The 25353-nt window shown below is 40.1% G+C and overlaps 2 protein-coding genes across 2 annotated transcripts in view; one reads left to right on the forward strand and one right to left on the reverse strand.

Moving 5' to 3' along the window:
• HACL1 (2-hydroxyacyl-CoA lyase 1) lies at positions 1 to 25120 on the reverse strand. The gene is made up of 17 exons (XM_037524606.1): positions 25014 to 25120; positions 24707 to 24811; positions 20423 to 20463; positions 19776 to 19856; positions 18367 to 18439; positions 17553 to 17630; positions 16672 to 16766; positions 14712 to 14824; positions 13503 to 13638; positions 12040 to 12145; positions 10458 to 10541; positions 9371 to 9472; positions 6801 to 6955; positions 6235 to 6393; positions 4697 to 4804; positions 3585 to 3771; positions 1 to 147 (listed from the first exon to the last, which is right to left on the reverse strand). Exons 1-17 carry the CDS (start codon positions 25080 to 25082, stop codon positions 115 to 117), a joined length of 1725 nt encoding a protein of 574 aa, XP_037380503.1. The 5' UTR covers positions 25083 to 25120; the 3' UTR covers positions 1 to 114.
• BTD (biotinidase) overlaps positions 1 to 25353 on the forward strand; it is a 65750-nt gene that overhangs the window by 16418 nt on the left and 23979 nt on the right. The window contains exons 4-6 of the mRNA XM_037524618.2: positions 4071 to 8825; positions 23026 to 23204; positions 23353 to 23417. Of these exons, the coding sequence (XP_037380515.1) occupies positions 23356 to 23417 (62 nt within the window). The 5' untranslated portion in view covers positions 4071 to 8825; positions 23026 to 23204; positions 23353 to 23355. The remainder of the gene's footprint in view (positions 1 to 4070; positions 8826 to 23025; positions 23205 to 23352; positions 23418 to 25353) is intronic.

The raw sequence follows: 25353 nt of genomic DNA on the forward strand, positions 1-25353 counted from the left end.
TTTTTATTTTGTTTGGCATGATTTTAACATTGTAGTAATTTTGCTGTGGAAAATAAAATTCTGCTTACAGCAAAGAGCTAACTCCTCAAGACCACTCATTGGCATCTTTACATGTTACAAGTTAGATCGGGTCAGCCAGTGGAAATCCTAGAAAAGGAAAAGACAAACATTCAGCCAAAGAAATAACTGTCTCAAAACTATAGTCTCCCTGTTTTGCTTGCTTTAAAATCTGAAAGTCGGGCCTCCCCTGTGGCGCAGCGGTTGAGCACTGGGTTGCGAAGCTGCCTGCAGCCTCTGCAGCGCTGGTTCGATCCCCGGCTGCTCCCTGGCCACTGGAGGAGGGTCCTGCATGGTGAACAGACCTCTCCTGCCACCCACTGCTCCCCTCAGCAGTGTACTTCGGTCCTTCTGCCTGCTCTGCTCCCCGCTCTGGCTCTGGTGAATTCTCTCACCTTCCCACGCTTCTGACTGTACCCAGTGCTTGTATAAATAAATAAACAAATCTTTAAAAAAAAAAAAAAGAAAAAGAAACTTTATAAAAAAAATAAAATAAAATCTGAAAGTCCCATTATAACCACATTTGTCACAGTGGGGGGTTAATGAGATTTGTCTTTGGTTTCTCTTTGTCTTTGGTTCCCCACAAAGGAGCTAAAAATCCATTAGGAAGCAAGCTGTCTTGTCCTAAAAAAAAAAAAACACCTGAACTGACTGTTCAGGTCCTCCCCATTAATAGTCACAGGGCACAAAAAACTAATCAGAAAAAAACAAAAGTACACTCGACAAGAGAAAGGAGTTGAAGGAGGCGCAAAGGGGGTTGAGCTCCCAGATCTGAGAAGAACCTGGGTGGGAAGCACAGTGCCCCAAGACATTCACTGGAGAGCCCCACGCCGCGCGTGTGTGTGCGTGGCCTGGACCTTGGCCACTGCAGAGAGCTTCCCCCCCATGTCACAGCAGGAAACACCAGTCTACACTGTGAATCTGAGAAAAATGGCAGGTGGACACACTGTCAGTGAAAAACCAACAGCATGAAAACTGTAATATGTGTGAGTTCTATGGGAATGAGGAGGTACAATGTTGAAGTGTCAGATGCAAGAACTGTAAAGTTAATCCTCATGGGATTATAAAAGAGGAGATAAGACCTTCACCAGGAATACCCCCCAAAATCTGAGAACTTGCAGGACAGATCATTAGAAATACGGTCAGAAAGGTAAATTCGCTGGCAAAGAGGGAGTAGGTCATCAGGGCTCTTCTGTGACTAACACTGGTCTCGAGATGTATTTTCTGTGTGTGTTCTGAATACATGTTTATCAAGCCTCTCAGGGCAGCTTTAGTTTGGCGAGTATTCTGACATCCTGATGCCAAGAGGGCAAAACTAACATTCCAGGCAATGGGAAGTAGATTCCTGGTTATAAATAAAATGACATGAGATTTAAAAACTGTCCGTTGCATATCTGGCTAGCAGAAATTATCTCAGCAAATGGATTTTTAAAAATAAATAAAACAATCAATAAACCCACAGAGAGTGTGTAGGTTCTGGAAGTTGCTAATCTTACCTTAAAAAGTCTGCCTGCTTACTCCACAAAAATCCCATTAAGGTCACCTACTGTATGCCCTTTCTGACCTAGTTACTCGCGCATTTTCCTGATTACTGTCCCTCTTTTCTCTGCTATAAAGTAAATGCCAACATCTCTTTTTTTATTGAAGCATAATTGACATAAAACCTGTGTTAGTTCTGATTAACATAATAGCAATTAGTGTTGGTCACCACACACAGTCTCAAAAGTACCTTTTTTCTTTGATGAAAATTTTTACGTCAAGTTCCCTACTCTTGCCGCATTATTCTCCATTGGTCTCTCTAGGTCGGTGAATGTTTTATCCATTTAAGTACTCCTATGCTGGGTGTACAAATATTTATCCTCTTGTTAGCTCGAGCTTTTTATAATTATATAAATGCCCTTCTTTTTGTTTACTGCCATCTTTGCTTTAAACTCTGTTTTGTCTGATACAAGTACAGCCAAGCTGGCTTTCTGTTATTTCTCACTTGCAGTGAATATCTTGTTCTGTCCCTTCACTTTCTTTTTTTTTTTTTTTTTTTTTTTAAAGAGGCATGTTTATTTATTTATTTATTTGTTTGTTTGTTTTTATACATGCACTGAGTACAGTCAGAAGCGCGGGAGGGTGAGAGAATTCACCAGAGCCAGAGCGGGGAGCAGAGCAGGCAGAAGGACTGAAGTACACTGCTGAGGGGAGCAGAGGGCGGCAGGAGAGGTTTGCGCGCCATGTGGGACCCTCCTCTGGTGGCCGGGGAGCAGCCGGGGATCGAACCGGCGTCGCAGAGGCCGCGGGCAGCTTCGCAACCCAGCGCTCAACCTCTGCGCCACCAGGGAGGCCCTGTCCCTTCACTTTCAATCTGTGTGTCTTCACATATAATGTGAGTTTCTGACAGACAACACATCAGTGGATCTCTTTGTATATAAAAGTGGCCGCTCTGTCTTTTGATTGCAGAACTTATTAGTCCATTACATTTAAAGCAATTATTGATAGGTATGTACTTATTGCTGTTTTGTTAACTATTTTCTGGCTTTTTGAGGATTCCTCTCCATTCCTTTCATCAAAGACTTTGAACCTGTTTTTACAGAAACAGAGTTTCAGTAGAATTGCGTCTTTTATAGTATTCAAATTGGTTAATTTACATTTCAGGAGCTGTCCAAGTATTCGTTTGCTCATTTGTCAAAACAGAGAAAGACCTCACAGCAGACAGGTGTATAAAGAACCAAGACAGAAACTATTTGAAAAAATGACCAGCTGTGAAAACAGTAGCTGATATGTGGGTGTCAGCATGGGAGACAGGGATGCAAGAGTGGGCGAGAGCAAGGCAGCAGGAAAAGCAACTTAATCTCCCACTTTGGGGAGAGGATGATACTACATACTTGGTATTTATTTTACTGGTATAGTCAACATGGGAGCTTTGCTTTAGAGGCAAAAGTAACTAATTTCACAGGTAATTGCACAGACTGTCCCAGGACAGTCACGTCTCCCACCGTGCTTCCTGCACTGCTGACCAGCCACTCAGGGCTTTTCAGTTCTTTAGACCCGCCAGGCTCCCTCCTGTCAGAGCCTCTGCATACCTCTTCATGCCTTTGCTGAGTCTGCCCGTCCTTATCCTACAGACCTCAGTTTAAGCATCATTTCCTCTGAGAAGACTTCTCTCTGATCCTACTATAAATCAAGTTTCTTTGTTATATGTTCATTCAAAACTGGGTTCCCTCCTTCAGAGCAAGGGCTTCACTCTGTCATGGTGCTTTGGTGGGGAGTCAGTTGTGAGGAGAGTGGACTGCCCTTCTCCTCTACTGGACTGGAAGCTCCATGAGGCGAGGGCTGGGCCTGGTTTCGCTCATCACACTATTCTTAGCACCTGACACAGCACCCACAGCTATGCAAACATTCACTCAACAAATAAATGGAAAGTGCCAAACTCAGAAATGGCTTGGAAAGAACTCTGTGAATCACTGCTATTCAGCAGATACTTTTGGGGGTGGGAGAGGTGATGCATTTCTTGCTTTCTGTCTAGCGTCTGCATTTACCTGGGCCTTCCGCATGGCTTGTGGCTCAATCATGATATTGACAAGAGAGGGTTTGGTTCTGTCTGCCAGGCTCTGCTGCAGGGATTTTTGAAGTTCTTCTGGTGTCTGTACAAAATATCCTTTGCCTCCAAATGCAGTCATGACCTGTTCATAATGTGAGTTTGGCAGGAGGCAGACTGGAGGGGCCCTGGAAGAGAAGGTCACAGGTTGAGAGAAAGAAAGTCATTCTCTGAGATAATCTGTGGGGCATTTAGAGGTGAGCTGAAAGGCATTATGTTATGACCAACACTTAAAACTCAGAGGCTAGTACACTAAACTATCTATTGTTAATGTTGTGTATAGCCATGGGCAATAGGACTCTTTGTGATGATGGAAATGTTTCTATCTGTGCTGGTCAACATAGGAATGGTTACCATGAGAACTTGACATAAAATGTGACTAGTTAAAATGAGGAATTCAATTTTTGATTTTATTTCCTTTAAATAGCGACACTTGGCCAGTAGCTACGGTGCAGGATCACACAAGTGACAGCATCATCTTATTGTGAATCCAAAAGAAAAAGGAAAAAGAGAAATGGTTACTGCAAAACAGAAAATAACAACTAAGCAACATATGAGGTCAGTGAGACATAAGCAAACGTCCCCATACCCTGCTCCAAGCAGGCTAACTCACAAATTCATGCCTCTCACGCCCCAGAGCCAGCTACAATACTGTCTCAGTTTGGCTCTGCCATCAGATGGTCAAGGGCCAGCTAAGTGGTAAGAGGAAGGAGGACCTCTGGCTCACAAATGCATGTAAACACCCATATTCTTGCATGGTATAGGAGGTATGTAGGACTGGGAGCACTTAGCACTAAGCTCAGAGCAAGGCTGAGACATCAAACTCATCTGTCCGTCTTAGAAGCTTCCTGATGATAGAGTATTCATTGAAGCATCCAATCATGGGTGTTTGTGCAGAGAGGAAGCAGGCAGGTGGGGTTCCTGCCCTTTACAACAGGCAATGATACACATAAGTGACACTCTTCCTGCAGGAGCACAATCCTATACAGACTTTTGAAAGACAGATTAAAACAGAAGAGAGAAAGTAAATGCACCTTATTCCAGATTACTTACACTGCAGCAGCATCTCCAGTTTTCAACATTTCCTTCCAAGAATCTGTATCAAAGCCTTGGTAAATTCCGTTATTATTTACCACCAAAATTATGATTGGTAAGTTGTACCTAAAATTGAGAGGAAATCATTATTCTAAATCAGTTTCTTTGCTTTGGACTGAGATTTTAACATAAAACTGGACAGTTGTCCAAATGCTTTTTTTTTTTTTTAATTAGGGTAAAACTGAAAATTAAGCATTGTTCATTGTTCTCCTAAGGAAAAATATCAAAATCTTTAACAGAAACATCATGGAATGGTATCTGGAATACAAGATTAGGGACTAGCAGAGTTGCTCTACCACTATGTAACTATGGACTTTGGGCAAATCCTGAGCTTTCTGAACCCTGGTCTTTATAGATCCAGGTGGTATTAAGTTACTACTCTCTGAAGCACCAGCTCCAGGCAGTACCTAGGAGCATGGTTTGAAAGCACCTTTCTTTTTTTAATGAACTCCTCCTAGACAACCAGGACTTGCTAGATGCTGTGGGAGATATGCCAGTGATTAGTATTTCACTCTCAAACCATGTCACCCAAAACTAGGAAAACATTACATGGTGTAATAATTAGAGAAGAGAGTATTTAACAATCTACACTGTGAAATAATAAGGTAAAGACTGAAAAAGCTGAATAAATTTTACGAATAATAGACAAAGGAGATGGGTTTTTGTTTCTGAGATAAGATGGAAGACCAAAACTAAACTGCACACTGTTAAGTAACAGGGCTGTGGGAACTGCTTGCTCTCTCTGCTCAATGGGAGTCAGCTTTCCCCAAAATCACCTTCTGGGTGAGTATTACTTGGTTGTCAACACAGACACTCTGACAGCTACACACTACCCTCTCATCTTGAAAGTTGATATACCAAAGTTTTGACAGTGCCAAACAAGATTTATTTACAAAAGCACTAATAAGATCCCTGGCTAAGACAAGAATGGTTTACTATAGCTTAAATAATTGGGGAAAGAAAACGTCCCATATGTCCAGAGGGGTGCAATGCATGAGCTTCTGCGTGAATCCTCACCACTTCATCCTTAGTCTGAAGAGCTCACCTTCACTGAGCTGTCACCTCAAGTATCACTCAGATGTTCTCATTTCCTCATAACCATCCTCTCAGGTAGTAACTACTACTGTTCCTGTCCCTGTTTTAGTGGAGACTGAGGCGCCATGAAGTGACTGAGCCTATCACTTGGCTCTGCTGTCGTTGAGCCAGGCCAACCTCTTAACCACCTGGTTCTCTGTCGCCCTGCAGAAGACAAAGCTTTTACCGGTGACCTCAAAGCCACTCCTTCCAGTTCGGCAGGTTCAGGGCCTGCAAGACAGAGGTCAGGAATGTGCTATTCTTGGTGAGGAAGACCCTGGGTCTCAGGACATGGCACAGTGAGGTGCGCAGGGCACTGGCAGAGGTGAACACTTGCTAGGGATGTGTTAGGTGAGTGGGTGTTGGATCTAACTTTTAATATTTTGAAGAAAGAAATGCCGTGATGCAGGATGCTGTCTTACCTGCAGATGGTTTCCACTTCCATGCCAGAAAACCCAAAAGCACTGTCTCCTTCCACACAGATGACCCGCTGCCCTGGGTTTCTATCTTTAGCTACCAAAGCAGCTGCAATGGCAAAACCCAAACCGACTCCCATCGTTCCAAAAGTGCCAGCATCCAGCCTGTTGGGGAGTGGAGTTAAAATGAAACCCCCTGTGGGTGGTGATCGTGGTGGTGGGTCAAGCTAGCCATCTTCACCGGCCTCATCGAAAAATAAAGAACAATAAAGCCATTCTCTTCAGTATAACATTTTTAGGCTGCGAGGAACTAATTCCTCAAGACAGAGAGGAACAAAATGAAAAAGTCACTCGTGATTATTTGGAAGATTATGAATATGTCCTTAGGACGGATCACATGAGCTCAAGGACACCTCAATTGTAAAAAATCTACAAGGCCTTGCCTCAGAGTACATTTATGAGGTAAGTCCTTATCCGCTGCACTTGTATACTTCTCAAATGTTTTATTAAGCTGCATCATTGTATTCTCAAACTTAACTCATTATAATTTCTTTTTTTTTAAGAAGCCTTACCTGTGACGAGGAAGGTAATTTTGAAGCACAGTGCGTCCAATATCCATCGTATTTGCTCCTTCGCTTACCACAAAACAGTCTCTGGGCAGTTGTTCTTGAACATGGAAGAATACTGTGTAATAATTCATAGGCAAGGATTTTTTGGAAGCTAATTCCTAAAATTAACAGGGAAATATAACCCAATTAGGTTGAAAATAAATGTGAAAATAAATGGTGAAAATAAATAATGGCAATAAGCTACTATCAAATCTATTTGGAAGTAGGCAACAGCTTCAAGTGACAAGGTCCTCAAATGGCCACTCTAAAAAAGTGGCCATTTGTGAACAGTCTTGGGGGATGTACTAAGAAAATTGATCCCAGTGTCCCACCTTGGGACACAATCAAATATTGTGTTGTCGGAAAAGTCATAACATATTTTTTCTATGTTTTTCAAGCAAAAACGCATCATGACTTTTCCAAAAACCCAATAAGTCATTATTCTTTTTTTCTGATGCTCCATAATGCACATTAGCATCTTAAAGACTAAGAAGAAGCCCTGTAGTAACAATAACTGGAAACAAAGAGCTTAAACAAAACTAGTCTTATTTGAGCACATTTAGGAAAAAATACTGCCTTAGAAAAAGTGAAATTTTTATTCTAGAATATTTTCTTCTGAAATATGGTCCTATGCCTAAAATAAAAGTGAACTCGGGATTTTAGAAAGTCTGAAAATCTGATTCTTCCCGACAGGTACTGAAGGGTAAGTGGGATATGTTCTCTCCACTATTCTAAAATGTCTCTGGAAGGAGGAAAAACAGCAAGATCAATGCATTTGTCTAGCCATGTGCATTTTAGAGCTGAGAACAAGTCCCTGGGCTTTAGTAACAAGTCCTGTGTGTTCCCAGCACAGCCTCTGTCTCCTGTGTTTCCTTGATCTGCTGGAGAATATACCCAAGATGGATGAGGGACCCTCCTGTCCTCTTGAAGCAAGTTCCTTCCATCTTAATCTAAGGCAATTCCTAGAGATAAGAAGGGATGACTCATGATACCAAGCAGGAAAAAGAACCGAGATTAGTTCTTGATAGGAGAAAGTCACTGATTTAAGTTCCAATATAAGAGCCTAGCTTAGCACTCAGCAGGGCAAGAGATGGTTACATTCCTATGTAAGATAGAATCACATATGATCAATTATGCTTGTTTTGAAAATGCAAATTTATTCTAAGATGATGGATATTTTAGGAAACAAGATAGCATCACTTGAATTTTGTATTTGCTTATGCAAAATTCTGTCAGTGAGAAGCACTAGCGAACACTGAAAACAGCACCCAATTGAACTCTGGTGCATAAAAATACACAAAACAGTGAAAAAACTCAGAATCAACTTTTCTGGCAATCAAAGAGAAAGCACTATCTAAATACAAAGACTATAAACTAAAATCAGCAAACCCTCCAGAAGTGGCTCATTTTAGTGCTGGTAATGCATGGTTTAGTGGTTCAAGAATAACTACAGGTTCCGAAGTCTTCAGCTATCAGACAAAGCCACAGGTGCAGATGAGAAAGTCACAAAATAATTTCCAATTATTTGAAAAATATTATGGATATCTCACCCAAAAGATAAGAAAAAAAGAAAAATATGTGAGGTGATGGCTCTGTTTCTTAGCTTGATGGGCGGAACCCTTACACAGCAGCAACATAAATGACCATTGTACATTTTAAGTATCTTACAATTTTACATGTCAGCTGTACCTGATTAATCTGAAGTTTTTAAAAAAAGGTTATACCGTGGGTCAAAATTTGATGATAAAGCTATGTATGACAAATGCTTGCCTTGAAGGTTCTACATCTTAAAGGTAGGAAAACATCCACCAGGATTTAAGGTTTCTTAACACCTCCTAATTGTGATCCCAGGTCAATGAGCCACATCCCCCATGCTGGCTCCCAGGGCTTCCTGTCCAGTGTCACCACCTGCTTCCCCTCAACACACAACTCAACGGCTGCAGCCCTCCTGACACCCACTTCCACAAGAAACTGCAGGTCTTTTTCAAGGTAAAGTGTCATATTTACTATAGTGTGTGTATTTCTTAACCATTTAACAGGCATAAAACTTTGCTACCATTTTTATTAGATTCCTATCTTAATTTTTCTTTTTTTAAAAAGATATTTATTTATTTATTTATACAAGCACTGGGTACAGTCAGAAGCGCGGGTGGGTGAGAGAATTCACCAGAGCGAGCGGGGAACAGAACAGGCAAACTGACGAAATCACTGCTGAGGGGAGCAGTGGGCGCGGCAGGAGAGGTCTGCGCGCCACGTGGGACTCTCGCAGGTGGCTAGGGATCGAACCCGCACTGCAGAGGCTGTGGGCAGCTTCGCAGCCTGGCGCTCAACCACTGTGCCACCAGGGGAGGCCCCCATTCTTAATTTTTCACAAAGTTTTTGAGAGTTGCACCCCTAAGTCCTTTTTCCCACGAGTCCTATGGCGTTTTTTGCATGGCTTTGCATAGCGTGGTGATTTTTAGGAACAAGCATGTTACATCCTGACAGCTAATTGAACCCGAAGCATTTCTGAGTGTCAGTGGGTCCTGCATTACCTTGGATGCCGCTGCATTACTCTTCATTTTTTCTCTCAGAGTTCCCCACCACTTGCTCTCTGGAGGATACTGCCATGGCGTTTTATCAAATTGTCCCAAAAGCTGAAAAATCACAAACTTTTTCTTTTCTTTTTGAAAATAAACTTAAATCTTAATAACACCAAAATCTATTCTTAAAGAAGACAATACTGCTTCACTACCCAGCCTTCACTCATATTCTTTTTTTTTTTTTTAACCTCTTGATAGCAAACAACTACAGAAGATAAAATTGGAAACATGGACGTTTGTTTGGGTCAGTGTGGACTTCCACCAGATGCCAGGGTTGGGATCCCCATAGGCAGAGTGAAGTACTATCTCCCCACCTCTCACAGGCAGAGGCTCTTCAGTCCTCCTTAGTCTCTGATACTAGAAAGAAATCATCCCTTAAATAGATCCCTTACAGGAAAGCTGGTAGCCCCAAATAATAAGGATTCCCAGGATACCAACAAATGCTCCAGGGTTCTAATAATATGATCAGTGATTGCATCCAAATATTATATAATCATAGTAACAAGAACAACATGTTCCCACAATCAAATGAGAAAGGTGACTATATTTTCTCAGCTGTCACAATGAAATCTACAAATTATGTATAAATAATAAAAATCTGGACAAGCCATAGACAACAGCCTAAAGAATGAATATCTCTTTATGTTTTTTAGAAATACTAAATACTAAAGAAATACTAAAGAATACTTAAATTTTTTTCATGTATGTAAAGCCATTTCTCAGCTGTAAGTTCAGTTTCTCTGGAAACTTGATTATAATTTTGTCGGATAGCTGAATCCCACTTAGTATATCACTGTTTTGCTTACCTTAAATTTTCAATCACCCTCCAAAAAAATGCTTAACTTCTGTGTATAAAAATGTTCTATATACAAGGAATTGGATTTACTGAGCTCCAAAGCTATAATTAAGAATATCTTCCCATTGCAAATTTTGTTTAAAACAGATATACAACCAAGTGAACCAAGATGAAAACATTTTCATGAAATGACTATCCCTTAAAGAGCAAGCCACATAAACTAAAACAGGCAAAAGCTCTTACCTGCTTAGTGACAGCATTTATGTCTCCCAGTAAAGTCACAGCAGGCTTCACGTTGTTCCCCAGTTCTTCTGCACAGATGTCAATCTAAGAAAGAGACAAGCCTGAACAACAAACCATGTTTACTCTTAAAAATCTTTGATTTAGGGGCTTCCCCTGGTGGCACAGCGGTTGAGTGCTGGGCTGCGAGGCTGCCCACAGTCTCTGCAGTGCCAGTTTGTTCCCCAGCCAGTGGCAAGGGTCCCACAAAAAAAACAAACAAACAAACTTTGATTTAAGGCAATTAAGGCTGAATAAATGAACCATGTGTACATAACACACAATAAAGAAAAATTTGATATTTAAGAAGTTCGTAATAAAAGTAAAAATCCGTACAACTATGAGGATCATAGCTAATACGGAAAGCTCATCATCATCCCTCATTTTAAAATTTACTCTGCAGAATTGTGGTATTGTTCCATTATACACAGCATTTGACATGATCAATTATAGTTTTGGATCTAATCACTAACAAGGTTCTACTTAGTTACACTGGAATTCCTATTTAGAGCAAAAATTCTCAAATTTGAGCATTTATCAAAATCTCCTAGGAGGATAGTTAAATTGCAGATTTCAAGAGTCCACCTCAAAATTTCTGATCTCAACAGGTCTGGGATAAGGTCTGAAAATGTGTGTTTCTAACAGTACCCGGGTGGTACTGATGCTGCTCAAGTTTTGCGAACCACTCCAAGGTATGGCATAACTGCCTGTTTACCTAGAAGTTTCATTTCTGGATGGCCATGAGCAAGTGAAAATAGTTTCTATGAGGGGTATTTAGCAACCTCAGAGGGGACGCACTTTATTCTGTCAACAAGAGGGGAACCTGCCAGGTACAACCTGGACATTGCTTGTTTGTAGTTTTAGTTTTCAGTGGCCCAGGAGGAGAGGGACTAGTAGAAGTGAAAAGTAAATAGAGAGAAGATAGCCATTATAGCGGGTCCTCAAATACGACATACAATCTGTGCAGGGTGAGCAGGTTTGGATGCTGCTGTGTAGGAGTACGGGCTTATAAAGAGGGCTGTGATGACACAAGAGCCTTCAAAGGGAGGTTATTCCACACTCTGTTTAATGACATAGGTAAAAGTAACATTGCTTAGGGATTTCCAATCAGAGGGAGTTCTAAAGTTTTAGCATTTAAAAGAACAGCTCAGTTCCTAGTGATGCTGAATGTTTTGTTCTTTTTTTTTTTTTTTAATTTTTTTTTTTTAATGAATGTTTTGTTCTAATCTATTATCCCACTTAAATCTCTTGTTTATATTTAAATACACTTGAACTGTAAAGAAGGGGCAAATATTCTCTTCAAACTATTTAAAACTTGATTCTGAAAGGTCTTCTAGTTAGAAGTAAAGTAACTCGTTATGTTTCATAAGCCTGAAAAGGCAGGCTGCCTTGGTACCTATACTTAAAATTTATACAATTCTACTTTTGTAGGAGGAGAGAAATGGTTCTTTACAGAAACCAATAAGACAGCAAAGCTGATAATGGCTGGGAGGGAGAACAGTAAACCACAGATAGCTCTAATCTTAAATCTCTGCTCTCTGGGTACCTGGATAAACTTCACATCTGGCTGATATCTTGGAGGCAGTCCAAAATGTAAAATCCAGTTTAATCGGGCACCAAATAACACAATTACATCAGCAAATTGCAAAGCCCTATCAAAAAGAAAAGTATTATATAACACAAAAAGTCTATATTTCTATTTGAATTACTCTAAAATTAATTTCTAAAGTATTTGGGAAAGTTTAAATAATTTGGAGCTTACATCAGTGTTCAGAATCACCTATGTGAATTTTCAAACTAAAATAATTTATGAAGCTATTCTATTTAAATAGTAATCTAAGGGGCCTCCCCGGTGGCGCAGTGGTTGAGCGCTGGGTTGCGAAGCTGCCCGCAGCCTCTGCAGCGCCGGTTCGATCCCCAGCTGCTCCCCGGCCACTGGAGGAGGATCCCACATGGCGCGCAGACCTCTCCTGCCGCCCGCTGCTCCCCTCAGCAGTGTCCTTCGGTCCTTCTGCCTGCTCTGCTCCCCACTCTGGCTCTGGTGAATTCTCTCACCCTCCCGCGCTTCTGACTGTACCCAGTGCTTGTATAAATAAATAAATAAATCTTAAAAAAAAAAAAATAAAAAAAATAAATAAATAAATAGTAATCTAAAAGATGAAATATAAAAATACTACCATATGACTATCTATGCTCTATTTCATTGATGAGGTAAAGTAATCATTAGAAAATTAATATAAGTTCACTCTAGATGATCTGGAAAAGCATAAAGAAAAAACCAAAATCACCCAATACGTACTATCAACTTATAAAACTAATGTAAAAATCCTGATTTTTAATTTTTAAAATCCTGACATTTTCAATTTTCCTTTTTTCCTATCTGAGTATATTTTTACATAGTTGAGTTTATTTACTATAACATTGTCTTGAGCACTTACATTTACCATAGATGTTTTATTGTTAAGTTCTTAAACATCCAATTTTTAAAGGCAACATTTTCCTGAATACACCAATTTAATCTTTTCTCAATTATTGGACATTTTCTTTGTTATTAATAGTATTGGATTGCACACCTTTATGCTTATGCTTGAATCTTAAAACAGTCTTTGTATTGATTCCAAAAGAGCAGATATTTTTAAGACAGTTGATTCATATTCTTGAATTGCTTTCAAAAAATGATAATTAAGCATATTTCTAATAGCTTGATTTTACATATTTTAACATTTCTGTCAAATTTCTAATTTTCTGTTTGCAAAGATGAGTGAGGTAAATGAAAAGACAGCAAGGCTGGCTGTATTATTATCAGTGTGGCAGTCAAAGTAATATCTACCTTAAGACCATCTTGATTCAAATGACTGTGGACAAAAAATTTAAAGTCTAAAAAGAAACAGTTGTGCTTAAAATTACATGATTCTTTCAGAACATCTAGACTCATTAAAGTCACAAAATAATTTAAATTAGCCTATATTCTGCCAAGCTGTCGTATTTAAAATCTGGAGTGGCACGCACCTGGATCTGGCAGCACCCACGCAGTTTGGATGGTTGTCAGGGACAACACCCTTTCCCATGGGGGTGGGCAAAAACGGCAACTTACATTGCTCCACCAATTTCCTGATACTCTCCTCTGCATGGGCATAGGCAGCACCTGCAAGAGATGCAAATGTATTGGGCGTGTCAGTTAAGCTCCAGGCATTGTGACCCTTAAAATAATTCACATGGAATTGCTTTTAGAATTTCTCAAATAATCTCCTGCTTATATAGACCTTAAACTCAAGACAAATGTGACTATACTTTGTCCCTTAGGTATTTTAAAATGTTTAAGAAAGCAATAGCTCTGATTCCCCCTGGTAATATTCTCAAGTGTTCTGAAGGATGTCTACTCCAAAACAAAAGCTACTCACCTGCCATTCTGTGCCATGGCCCTACTGTAGTACTATTCCCAAGTCCCTAAACATAGCGCAAGCTTTACTGGGAGGCCCAGGTGGGCAGGAAAGGACTCTGACTCAATAGGGAAGTCTCCTGACTTCACACACTGCTCCTCACCACCAGCGGACCTGGACTGCACAGTCTCCTAGTGTAGATGTGGAAATCTGAACAAGGGGCAGCAGTGTTTAAAGCTCCAAAGCTCTCTTCAGAGGCTCTACAATTCTGTGATTACAATAGGGTTGACTCAAATGAGTCACAAATCATTTGTTCATACAGTTGTGGAAGAGGCACAGAATAACCAGATGCCCTGGGGATACTGAAATTAACCCAGAAGGGATGAATTAACTTCTAATGTCATTAGGCCACAATTTATATCTTTCAGCTATTTCATTTTATACCTTTTTCAGGACTAGAAAGATATGACTCCATATTCAGAACTTAATATTCTCTACTGAATCCCGGTAATTGTATAAGTGTATATGCAGATTCAACATAATGCTCCCCTCTATCAAATTACCTTGGAACCCAAAATTTAAAAAAAAATCATGTATAATTTTTATAATAGAAAATATCACATTTTTCTCCTAAGTTCATGAAATGTGTCATAGGTGATACTCCCTTAAAAGGACAAACTCTCAAGGCATCTTCAAAGAAATAAATAATGCTGAATGGAGGAAGAGAACTCATTCCAATTTCAAACACTAGAGCACATGTTAATAATGTAGACAATTTCTAGAATCAGCATTCTTTTCACAAAAGCCCAGAAAAATTTAGAGTTCCAGTCAATGTTACCTTTCCCGATGATAAGAAGAGGCCGCTTGGCATTCCTGATAACAGAAGCTGCCGTGTAGACAGCAGAGGTATCTGCCATGCTAATGGGAGGCGGCATGCAACACTCCATGTACCTGGAAACAGAGAGTCTGTTGATTAAAGGAGGCCAATAAACCCTATGTACTCACCATGTGGATACAACAACTAATGTCATTTTTCCACATTTGTGTCTCACATATACACATAAACATGCATTTATAGGGCCTCCCTGGTGGCGCAGTGGTTGAGCGCTGGGTTGCGAAGCTGCCTGAAGCCTCTGCAGCGCCAGTTCGATCCCCGGCTGATCCCTGGCCACTGGAGGAGGGTCCCACATGGCGCGCAGACCTCTCCTGCCGCCCGCTGCTCCCCTCAGCAGTGTGCTTCGGTCCTTCTGCCTGCTCTGCTCCCCGCTCTGGCTCTGATGAATTCTCTCACCCTCCCGCACTACTGACTGCACCCAGTGCTTGTATAAATAAATAAATGAATGAATAAATGAATGAATAAATAAAAAAAAAGAACTACTCTCTTGAAAAAAAAAAAAACCATGCATTTATAGTCTTTCCTGAGCCATTTAAAAGTAAATTATAGGTATCAAGACTTACTGGCATGCCCTGCAGCCCTAAAAGATAGACTTTCTCCTGTATAACAATATCTTTATTACATCTAGTAAATTTGTAATTATTTCTGAGTAGCATCTAATAGTTAAATAAGTAATTCACTGACAGGAAATTTGAAATAATGGCTTTGCACAATAGTAGTAGTAATGGGCAATAATTAAAAACATACTAAAAGTTAATATTTAATATATTTATTATGTGCCATTTATTCTCATTTAATTTTCTAAACAATGAGCTTAGGTATTACCATTACCTCCATTTTACCATTGGAGAAGGAAAAACTCAGAAAGTATCTTATCTAGAGTTCCCAGATGGTCCAAGTCAGAAATGGGCTGAACTAGGTCATTCTGTCTCCAAAGTCCATGTTTTTATCTATGTCACTCTATTACTACTCACTGGGTAAAACAACATTTTAGTATCATGATATAAAATAAATATAAAATTGCCATAGTTATTTCTGTATATCAAGTCCTGAGTGCTTTATTTCATTTAATTTATAAGCATTGCATTGTACAAAACTGAGACATATAATACAAAAAAGGGACAGGTAAATAAGATTTACAAAAAATTTTAAAAAGGTTTACAGTGTTATTATACCTGTTGCTCCTCAATAATATGATTTTGATTAACACGTTCAAGTATCATGCAGGATAGGCATTCATTTTATCTGATTTTCCCAAGTAGAAACCACTCCATGGTATACCAAGTATATAAAAATATCCACTATCTCTCTGCAGTTACCAGAGGCCCACTTGGTCCACAACTGCAGGAATGTTCAAAGCAGCCCCAAAAGTAACATATTAACCCAAGTACCTTTCCATACCAAGGGTGCCTTAGATACAGGTGAAAATTTCCTGTACTTGTTCACTCAGTGCTTATTTAAGCAGTAACAGAAGTTGGCAAATAAGTAACATTTGTGTTGAATATTTTTAAATCAGAGAGCAATTAAAATCTCTTATGCTGAGTCCTAATAATTATTCATCAGTCACCTCATCTCTTGGTATATACTCTGGGGACTCTAAATAACCCACCCAAACATTAATGGGGATATATTATTATGGTGACTAGAAGAATAATTTCAAATAAGGTATTCAGGAAGCTCCAAGTATCTGACTTAGTAATGAAACCAAAATAATTACTAAATAGTACCATTTTAATTAAGAGAATGAGCCCTTTGACTGGGATTCAGCTTAAAGACTGAATCATGAAAGGTTAAGACAAATGAAGATTAACTTAGAAATAGCTGAACAAATTCTAAAACTTTTAAAAAGTTAAGCATTATGACAATACAATTAAGAAAGAACTCCAGTGTAACCATTACTCACTTGACAGAATTCACATTCACCTTGAGGTTCACAAAATCTGCAGGTATGTCAATATAGCAAGCACCTGGACGACCGTAAATACTGCTTCTCACTGCCTATGTTTACAACAAATAGGAAAAAATATTTTTTAAATTTTCAATCCTTAGTATATTATTTCACTCAAAGATAATTTAAAATTATGAAATGAATATTATTTTAATTTTTCTGGACATTCTTGGATGAAGAAATACTTTTATTAAAACCAAAATATCCTGTACTGATTCTAAATATTTTAGAAGATATTTTTGTTTAAAAGAGAAAAAAAAATTTAAGGCACTGAGGCCTTTAAAATTCATGTTCTATCAAGCTTCAGTATAGAAATTAGCTACTAGGTTCTGCCCGACTAGTATTTACTCTGTAATTTGTACTTTCACCTGCTTCCTAATCCTAATTTGGCAAAGTTTTCAGAAATAGTGATGTTGTAACACTTGTCAAATGTTTCTTTACAACTGGTTTTGAAACAGCTCAAATGTAGCTTCACATATAAATGTTGGTTAACTAAAACTAATTTATAAAATGCTGTTAAATCAATTAAGAGATGGTTTTATATGCATCGATATTTTCAGAAATTCAGGAATGATTTTTTGCAAAAACATAAACAAGATTTCATTAGTCTTACTTTCATGTAATTAAAAAATAATTTTAAAAACTAGAGGAGAAACTTTTTTCCAAAACTATTTTATCTTTCTATAATTAAATACAATGGCAGTGAACATGAAAATATAGTTCTTTGACAAACGATAACATTTTTAGTTACCTGGGTATATTACTAATTGCTGTTCATTCTATTGAGAATAAAAATAAAACAGCTGACTTGGAGGGCATATAATTAAATACTGTACCTTTTCAATAACAAAGGGAATAGCTTGTATACTGCTTGGCCGGGCAGAGAACTTGCTATATAATCTACAAGCTTCAACCTATATGCAAAAAGAAAATCACTTAAAATTCTGCTTACAGATCATATTATTCTTTTGAAGGAAAGTCATTTACTTTCTATTATGTTCAGAGGCAAGATGGAGAAAACACATTTCCTGAACTGTTTCTTAAAAGTCTAAGCAAAGTACAATCAAAACTATTTGCCTTAGTGAGATTCAGGAAGCAAATCAAAACAAGACATCATTTTCATTTCTCAGACTGGCAATAATGAACAAGTTTCATAATACCCAGAATCTATCACAGCACAGAAAAACAGGCCCTCTCATAAACTGCTGGTGAGAGCAGGGAAGCTGACAATATTCACTAAAAGTTAAAATTCTTCTAAGATAAAAACAAACTTGTCCAAAGTTTACTAATTGTCCCTTTTAAGTGGGACTTTTCCCTCTCAACTTTTCACTTCCCTGAAAGTCTGAGAGGCATAACCCCAAACTATTTTTACTTCTGCATCTTCTTCTCTTTGAAGAACTTACTTCCAGCCTGTCAAGAAGGTGTAATTTTGGACAACTGACTTTTCCTGAGCAGAACCTAAGCTTTCTTACCGTGCACATGGAGACCATCTTGTAGTTAAGGAAAATTACCTTTAAATTACCTCAGGTATCTGTTTTATTTTAGTTGTTTATGTTGCAGACAGGAGTTTTTATTTCTTTGCCACAAACCGTAATGGCATATATGCGATTATGCTACCAAACTCTAGAGGAGAAATCTTAGCGTTGGCACCTGAGGAAACTCCTGGAAGGCTCCCATGGTCTCCTGACTTCTTTCAGAGGAACCGCCGATCACTATCAAGGGCCTGCAGTATTTTCAGTTTTTCAAAAGAAAATTGCACATGAGATCAGAATGCACTCAACAAAATGTCTGTTGAATAATAAATATTCAATGAAAGTTGAGAGAATATTGCATTTTCTTTTAAAAACTATCAATAAGGAAAAGATGTAGGAAACAACCTCATATGGGAAAATCCTTCCTCAGTTTCAGAAAAATCTGAAATTTATAGTAAACATTTTTCTTTCATGTCCCCTCTCCCCCACTCCTTTTGGAAGCTGACCTAAACCTCTAGATGTGGTGATGCAACTGAATTTTTATGTCCTTTCTATTCTTGGGATTGAGAAGAATTTTTTCATATTTTCATAAGTGAGTCTGTTGGAAATGGCAGAATGAGAACAATTCCTTAGTAATTAAATTCTTATCCCTCAAGGAGAAGAAAAAAGATACAAATAAATCTAAAGTCACTTCAAAAAAATTAGACTCTAGGGCCTCCCCGGTGGCGCACTGGTTGAGGCTGGGTTGCGAAGTTGCCCGCAGCCTCTGCAGTGCCTGTTCGATCCCCAGCTGCGGGGCAAGGGTCCCACATGGCGCGCAGACCTCTCCTGCCGCCCGCTGCTCCCCTCAGCAGTGTACTTCATCTGTCTGCCTGTTCTGCTCCCTGCTCTGGCCCTGCTCTCACCCTCCCACGCTTCTGACTGTACCCAGTGCTTGTATAAATAAATAAATTTAAAAAAAAATTAGACTCTAAAGTAAGGTAAAAAAAGAGAAAGACTAGGAAGGAAGAAAGGATAGGAGGAACTGTAACACATACCTAGAGAGAAAGAAAACCATGTTCTTCCCGTTAGGAAGACTAAATCTTTTATGAATTGATTATAACATAATCCCCTCAAACATGATATTACAGGTAAGTACTAGAAATAGGGCTAAGGGCAAGGCCAAAGAGTTAAGTACTAAACAGCATATAAAGAAAACTCAATAAATGTGAGAATTTCAATCATCTTGTTAATTAGGTAATACATAGTGAAGAATTAGCTATAGTCTAATATACTGAACTGGGATCTTTAGAAAAGAAGTTTTCACTAAAAGTGTAGAAAGACAAATATATATATGTGTGTGTGTATGTATAGATATGTGTGTATGTATATATATACACACCAAATGTTAATAGTATTTATCTCTAAGGAGTTATTGATGTTTCTTATTTTCTTCCTAATACTCTTTTCAGTTGAATTTTTTACCAAGCCATTCTCTTAAGCACTTGGTTCTACATCTTGCCATCCCAGATGAGTATTTGCTCCACTAGGTAAAGTCATGCACTGAAAGTTTTAGGAAAATGTTTTCAATAACAACAAAGCAATTACCAACAGTTCATGTTTGCATTTGCCATACCACCCAAGGCATGAATGAGACCCGGGCCAGAAACAACAAGGCAAGCTCCCGGCCTAGAAGCAAACAGAATTTATTTTATTGAAAGCAAGTCAAATGCAATACCTTTTTGAACTTTAAAGGCAGGACATATATTGCTTTACCATTCTACACTTGGTAAAGCAATTATTACAATAGCTGTTGAATTTGGCGGGGAGGGGAAGAAAAAGATTGTACCAGTCTTCCTGCAAGAAACAAGGTGCCTATCATCTTCACACTGTATTCACTAACCTCTGCATAGTTTGAAGAGATTAAAGTTGGGCTAAATCAAATTAACTTTATACAGCAGCAAATTTTTGATGCTGAGTACATTTTTATGTGGGGGAAAAGTGTTACTTTTTTCTTAACAAATATGTCAACTGATCTTTGACAGAGAGTAATTCTGAAATGTAAAGCTCTGCCCCAAATTTTAAAAATCAAACTTGAATGTTTTACTCCAGATGTCACTTTCTAGGCCAAGCATTCAAAGCAAAGGTATCTCTGTGTAATTCAGTTTGTTGTTTGACATTTATAAAGTAATTTCTTAAGAGCCTGTGTTTAAGATAGTAAGATACATTGGAATAAAGCATAGACTTTCATTTACCTGCCTGTCAGATATCCAACTGCGGAGGCGGCATAACAAGCCTACAAAGGAAAAACACTGGAACTTAAGTATTCTGAGGTCCTTATATTAAGTACAATAATTCACAGTTAACTGAGAGATTAAAACTTAATAGTAGTGGAGGAATCAGAATGCTTCGCATTTTAACAAGTAATGCTCTACATGTAAATTTCAAATAATGGTTTAGCTAGCTAATCTAGTTTGTAGTTTTTCAATTACTTTGTCTACATCATCTGTTATTTATAACATCGTCTTACAACTGCTTAAATATATAGATCAATAGTAATGTCCTCTTTTTTTATTCCTAATATTAATAGTTTGTGTTTTTTCTCATCAGCAGTCTAGCTCAGGATTTATCAAATTAGTCTTTTCAAAGAACCTCTTTCTGGCTGTTCTCTATTTGTTTTCTATTTCACTGGTTTCTACTCATTATTTTACTCCTTTCATTTTGGTTAAATTTGGTTTAATTTTTCTAGCTTCTTAAAATGTAGGCTTATAGCAACGTTTTTTGTTATTTACTGATGGAATCACTTAAAAGCATTTCCCCTAAGAAGTACTTTAGCTCTGTCTCACGAATTTGACATCTCGTTATCATCTTTGACATCTCATTATCTCGTTATCATCCCATTCAAAATAATTTCGATTTTCCATTGTGATTTAATCTTCAACTCATAAAGTAATTAGGGTACATAGTAATATTCATTCTTGATATTGATAATTTGTATTTTCTCTTTTTTATTCTTGGTGAGTCTACCCTGAAGTTCATTGATTATTTTTTCCAAATATTTATAAAAAATTAAATTTATAGCTTAATTATCAAATATTTGCAGAGTTACATATAGTTCCCTTTCTGTTACTAAATCCTAGTTCATTTCCACATGTCTGTTACATACACTGTATGTCTTCATCCTTTGGAGATGTGATTTCTTTTATGGTCTACATATGATTAGTTTTTACTTTAATCTGCACATTAGCCCATAACAGGAAGAGAAGGAAGGTGCTAGATGAGATACAAGATACGCTGGGGAATGCTAACTGCCCTTGCGAATCCCTCTTAGTCTGGGACATAAATTTTTCCAGTATCATCTTCCTCATTTTTAGAAACAATAACAAATGGAGCATTTTGTAACTCCCATTCAATCTTATATGTGGTATAATGAACTTAAAACCACGTATAGGAGATAAGTATAAACAATTAAAAGTAAGTTTCTAGGAATCATAATTGGTAACACTTCCATATGCCCAACTAAGAGGCTGCACAAAGGCTCTGGACCGTTTCTGTGTTGTTATTCTCTACTGGCATTTATCTCTTTTCCCTTTTTCAAAATTCATATAGGGGGCCTCCCCAGTGGTGCAGCGGTTGAGCACTGGGCTGCGAAGCTGCCCTCAGCCTCTGCAGCGCCGGTTTGATCCCCTGCCGCAGGCGAGGGGTCCCACATGGCGTGCAGACCTCTCCTGCGCCGTCTGCCTGTCTGCTGCCCGCTCTGGCTCTGGTGAATTCTCTCACCCTCCCGCGCTTCTGACTGTACCCAGTGCTTGTATATAAAAAAAAAAAATTCATATAGGGCAATAATAAGACAACTCCTCAGAAATTTAAGTATCAAAATGAAGTATCTCCTGAAATAAGAATATTTCTTTGGACACTAAGGAGCACTTCTCGCTTATTAAGTCAGGGTAGAAATGCTGCTGCAAAAAGCAAGATAAAAAGTAGAATAAAAATGATATTCCTCTGGTAAAAGATGTTAAGAGGGAACTGGTTTTACAGTCATAAAACATCTATTTCTCAACCAAACTACCTCCACTTACAGGCAGAATAATGCACATAGTACTGGCTCTGGAACTGAATTGTTTTAATTCAAATCCCAGCTCCCCTACTTTCTACTGTGTCATTTTGGCAAGTTATTCTGAACCTTGGCTTCCTCAACAATAAAATCATCATAATTCTTAGTACTGCTGTGAGGACGAAATTGGTTAATACATGTCCAATATTGAGAAAGATGTGTGCAATCAGTAGGCTCTCAGTGGGAGTTAAATTCCTGACAGTCTGCCTACTTGCTGGCAAGGATCTGGCGAAAGACAAGCCACAACCAACTATACCTTTCTCTAGCATAAACATGCAGTCACTCTTCTGTGTCTTGAGTGGATACTGAACTTCCCTGTTGTCACATTCTCTCAGTTATCCTGTCGCTATCCTTAGGTCAGGTATTTGTTAAGTTTTCCTTTTTCCACCGTAGTCCTGTTGATTGAGGAATCTATGTACTGGGAATGTCTTCCAGGTACTTCAGGCTCTTTTTGTCAAAAATTGAACTCATTACCTTTTCCCTCCAAATTGATTCTGCCTCTGGATTCCCAACCTGGGTCAGTGGCACTAGAAGCTACCAAGCAAGTGAGGCAAGCCCAGACCTAGGGATCATTTCCTTCCTAACTAGCTAATCTCATACTCATCCTTCAAGGCAGTTCAGACATGGACTTCAGGGAACTTTGAAGTTTCAGGCTGAACTGGTTTCCACAGCACCCTGGATATATTTCTATCACATTGTTTATCTCTTCATAATAAAATTATTTGTTTTTGTTTGTTTCCACAGCAAGATTATAAGTCCCTCAAGGACAGGACCTGTATATCATTCATCTCCATATTCAGTGCCTAAGAAAGCACCTGGGACCTAAGGAGGCCCCTCAGACAAGCTTATGGAGACTGAAAATGCTAAGATGACCTGATGATTTATACTACCATGAAAATCATCCTTCTAAAGTACGAATCTCGGTATGTCTCCCACTCATAACCTTCCCTGTCCCACTCAGAGAACCAGTCACCCTTGGATATAATTTCCTTATATGCATATTTTTAGTGAGCTATTATATTCAATACTAAATAATTAATTTTTCTGTGTGTCCTGCTTCTGCCTTCCCAGGTTATGGTCAAGGTAAAGGTCAAGATTCATCCCCATTTCTTCTTTAGAGCCCTCTCTCTTGGCAGGTAAGTACTGTTACTGCAGAAGGAAAAGTCCTTTGGAGGTTATACAGCACAGTAGGCACCAAGGAGGCACTCAATTAATATTTGCTGTGTGAAGAAATAACCAGATACCACCTCTAGAAAAATAGTAAAATACAGGTCCCATGCTTAAGTGAGTGGAGTCTTCTCACACCGATGAAAGAACAGAATGTTATCCCAAGAATAGGAGAAGATCGAAGTAATATAAACTCAAGAGATGTTAGTTTTAAGACAAAAAAGGGACAACTTTCAAATCTTGTAGATAAGGAATGTCATTTAATTAACAGAAAAACTGTTATATGCATCTAGATCATGCAAAAGCCCTTCTCAAGCCAGACACTGTGGGATCAGGGTAACAGAGCAACCCCAATTCCTGCTCTCCAGCTCACATCTGAGGGCAGAAGGAGGGGGCCACAGAAGGTGAAGGCAACTGTCTGGGTCAGAGGTGGTAAGAGCCTGAATTAGAAGGCAACAGTGGGAGTGGAAAGCAGGGATAGTTAGTGTTGGATGAACTGGCGGGATGTGACATCTCAGAGGTGGAGTCTTGACCTTTCAAGTGATTGCTGAGAGAAGGGTGAGAGGCTGGTTGGACAAAATGCCCTTTTCCCCCTCATACTTTCAAATAATAAAACTGCAAGGAAAGCGGCAGCATGGTATGCTGGAGCAAGCCCTGGACTGGGATTTAGGACACCTGGATTCGATCATGCCTTTACCATCTGTGACATCCTCCACTTTGCAAGGTAACTACTGTAACAGGAGAACTTGGCCTTCCCCCTTCATCCCAAAGATACACCCTGAGCACCACCTGGGGAGGGAGGAGGAGGTGTACAGTGTGTCAAGAATAAATAACAACGCTGCCCTCTTGGAGCTCACAACCTAATAGGGAAGTTAGACCAGACAAATAATGCCGAGAAACAGACACGTAACAACAGGTGGCTCTAAGATGGGATACAGATGGGCTGTCCCTTCCAGTGCTGGCACGCCGGCCTTGGCAGCGCGCAATGCTGGAGCACGTTAAAGCACAGACTTCAGACCCAGAATTCCGAAGCTCCAATCTTGGCTCTGCCCCCACCAGCGGGCACCTCGGTTAAGTTCACCTCTCCGGGTCTCTTACCTGTCTATTAAAATTAGCAACTGTTCTTGCATCGCGGGATGGCTGAGATGGAGATGTGGAAAGTACTAGAACGGGGGCAGCAGCCGGGTGTCTGCCACGGCTCCCTGCGTTATTAGTGCCCGTTCTCACAGGGCGTTCGGCTCCCAGCGCGCAAACTTACCGCTTGCTCATTGCGCATCCCGACGTATTTAATGCCCACCTCCTGGGCCGCCACGGCGACCTCGATCACCGGGATGCCCACGACGCCGAACATGTACTCCACACGCTGGGGGCCAGAAGCGGGGGGTGAATGCCGGGGCCCCCCCAGGGGCCTCCTCCCCCGGCACGCGAAGGCGGCCTCCCCGCCGGCTCGCTCCCCCCGCCCGCCCCCGACGCGCCCCGCGTCTCCAGGGCAACCGCGCGGCGCCCGCCGGCTTCCGTAGGCGCCCCCGCGCCGGGGTCACCGCCGGGGTCACCGCCGGGGTCACCTGGGCTCGCAGGGCCTGGGCGAGGACGGTGGCGCCGGCCACCTGCCCCGCGGGGTCGCTGCTCGCCATCGTCCGTCCGGGAGGGGGGCGCGCGCGGCCGGGAGTCACCGAGCGAAAGGACACCCCGAAGGCTGCGGCGCCGGGCGCGGGAGCCCGGCTGACGGGCAGGGGGGCAGCCAACCGCCGCCGCGGACGGGGGGAAGAGGCGGGCACAGGGCCTGGGGCGGGGGCAAAGGGCACACGTCCCGCTCCAATCAGAGCCGGGCCCTCCCCCGGCGCCCCCTCGCGGGGTGCGGGTGCCAGGAGGAGGCGGGACTGGCCCGACGCAGTGGCCCGGCCG

The sequence above is a fragment of the Talpa occidentalis genome, unplaced genomic scaffold, assembly GCF_014898055.3.
Source record: "Talpa occidentalis isolate TD23 unplaced genomic scaffold, MPIMG_talOcc4v2.1 talOcc4.10, whole genome shotgun sequence".
NCBI lineage: Eukaryota > Metazoa > Chordata > Mammalia > Eulipotyphla > Talpidae > Talpa > Talpa occidentalis.

What these genes read in the sequence shown, in the direction of transcription:
- HACL1 (XM_037524606.1), bottom strand. Translation starts at nt 25,082, where the DNA reads ATGGCGAGCAGCGACCCCGCGGGGCAGGTGGCCGGCGCCACCGTCCTC. An exon ending in GTGGGTGCTGCCAGATCCAG is followed by an intron (nt 12,146 to 13,502) that starts GTGCGTGCCACT and finishes TCTTTTTGATAG; the next exon opens with GGCTTTGCAATTTGCTGATG. An exon ending in AAGCCATGCGGAAGGCCCAG is followed by an intron (nt 148 to 3,584) that starts GTAAATGCAGAC and finishes TTCCTTTTCTAG; the next exon opens with GATTTCCACTGGCTGACCCG.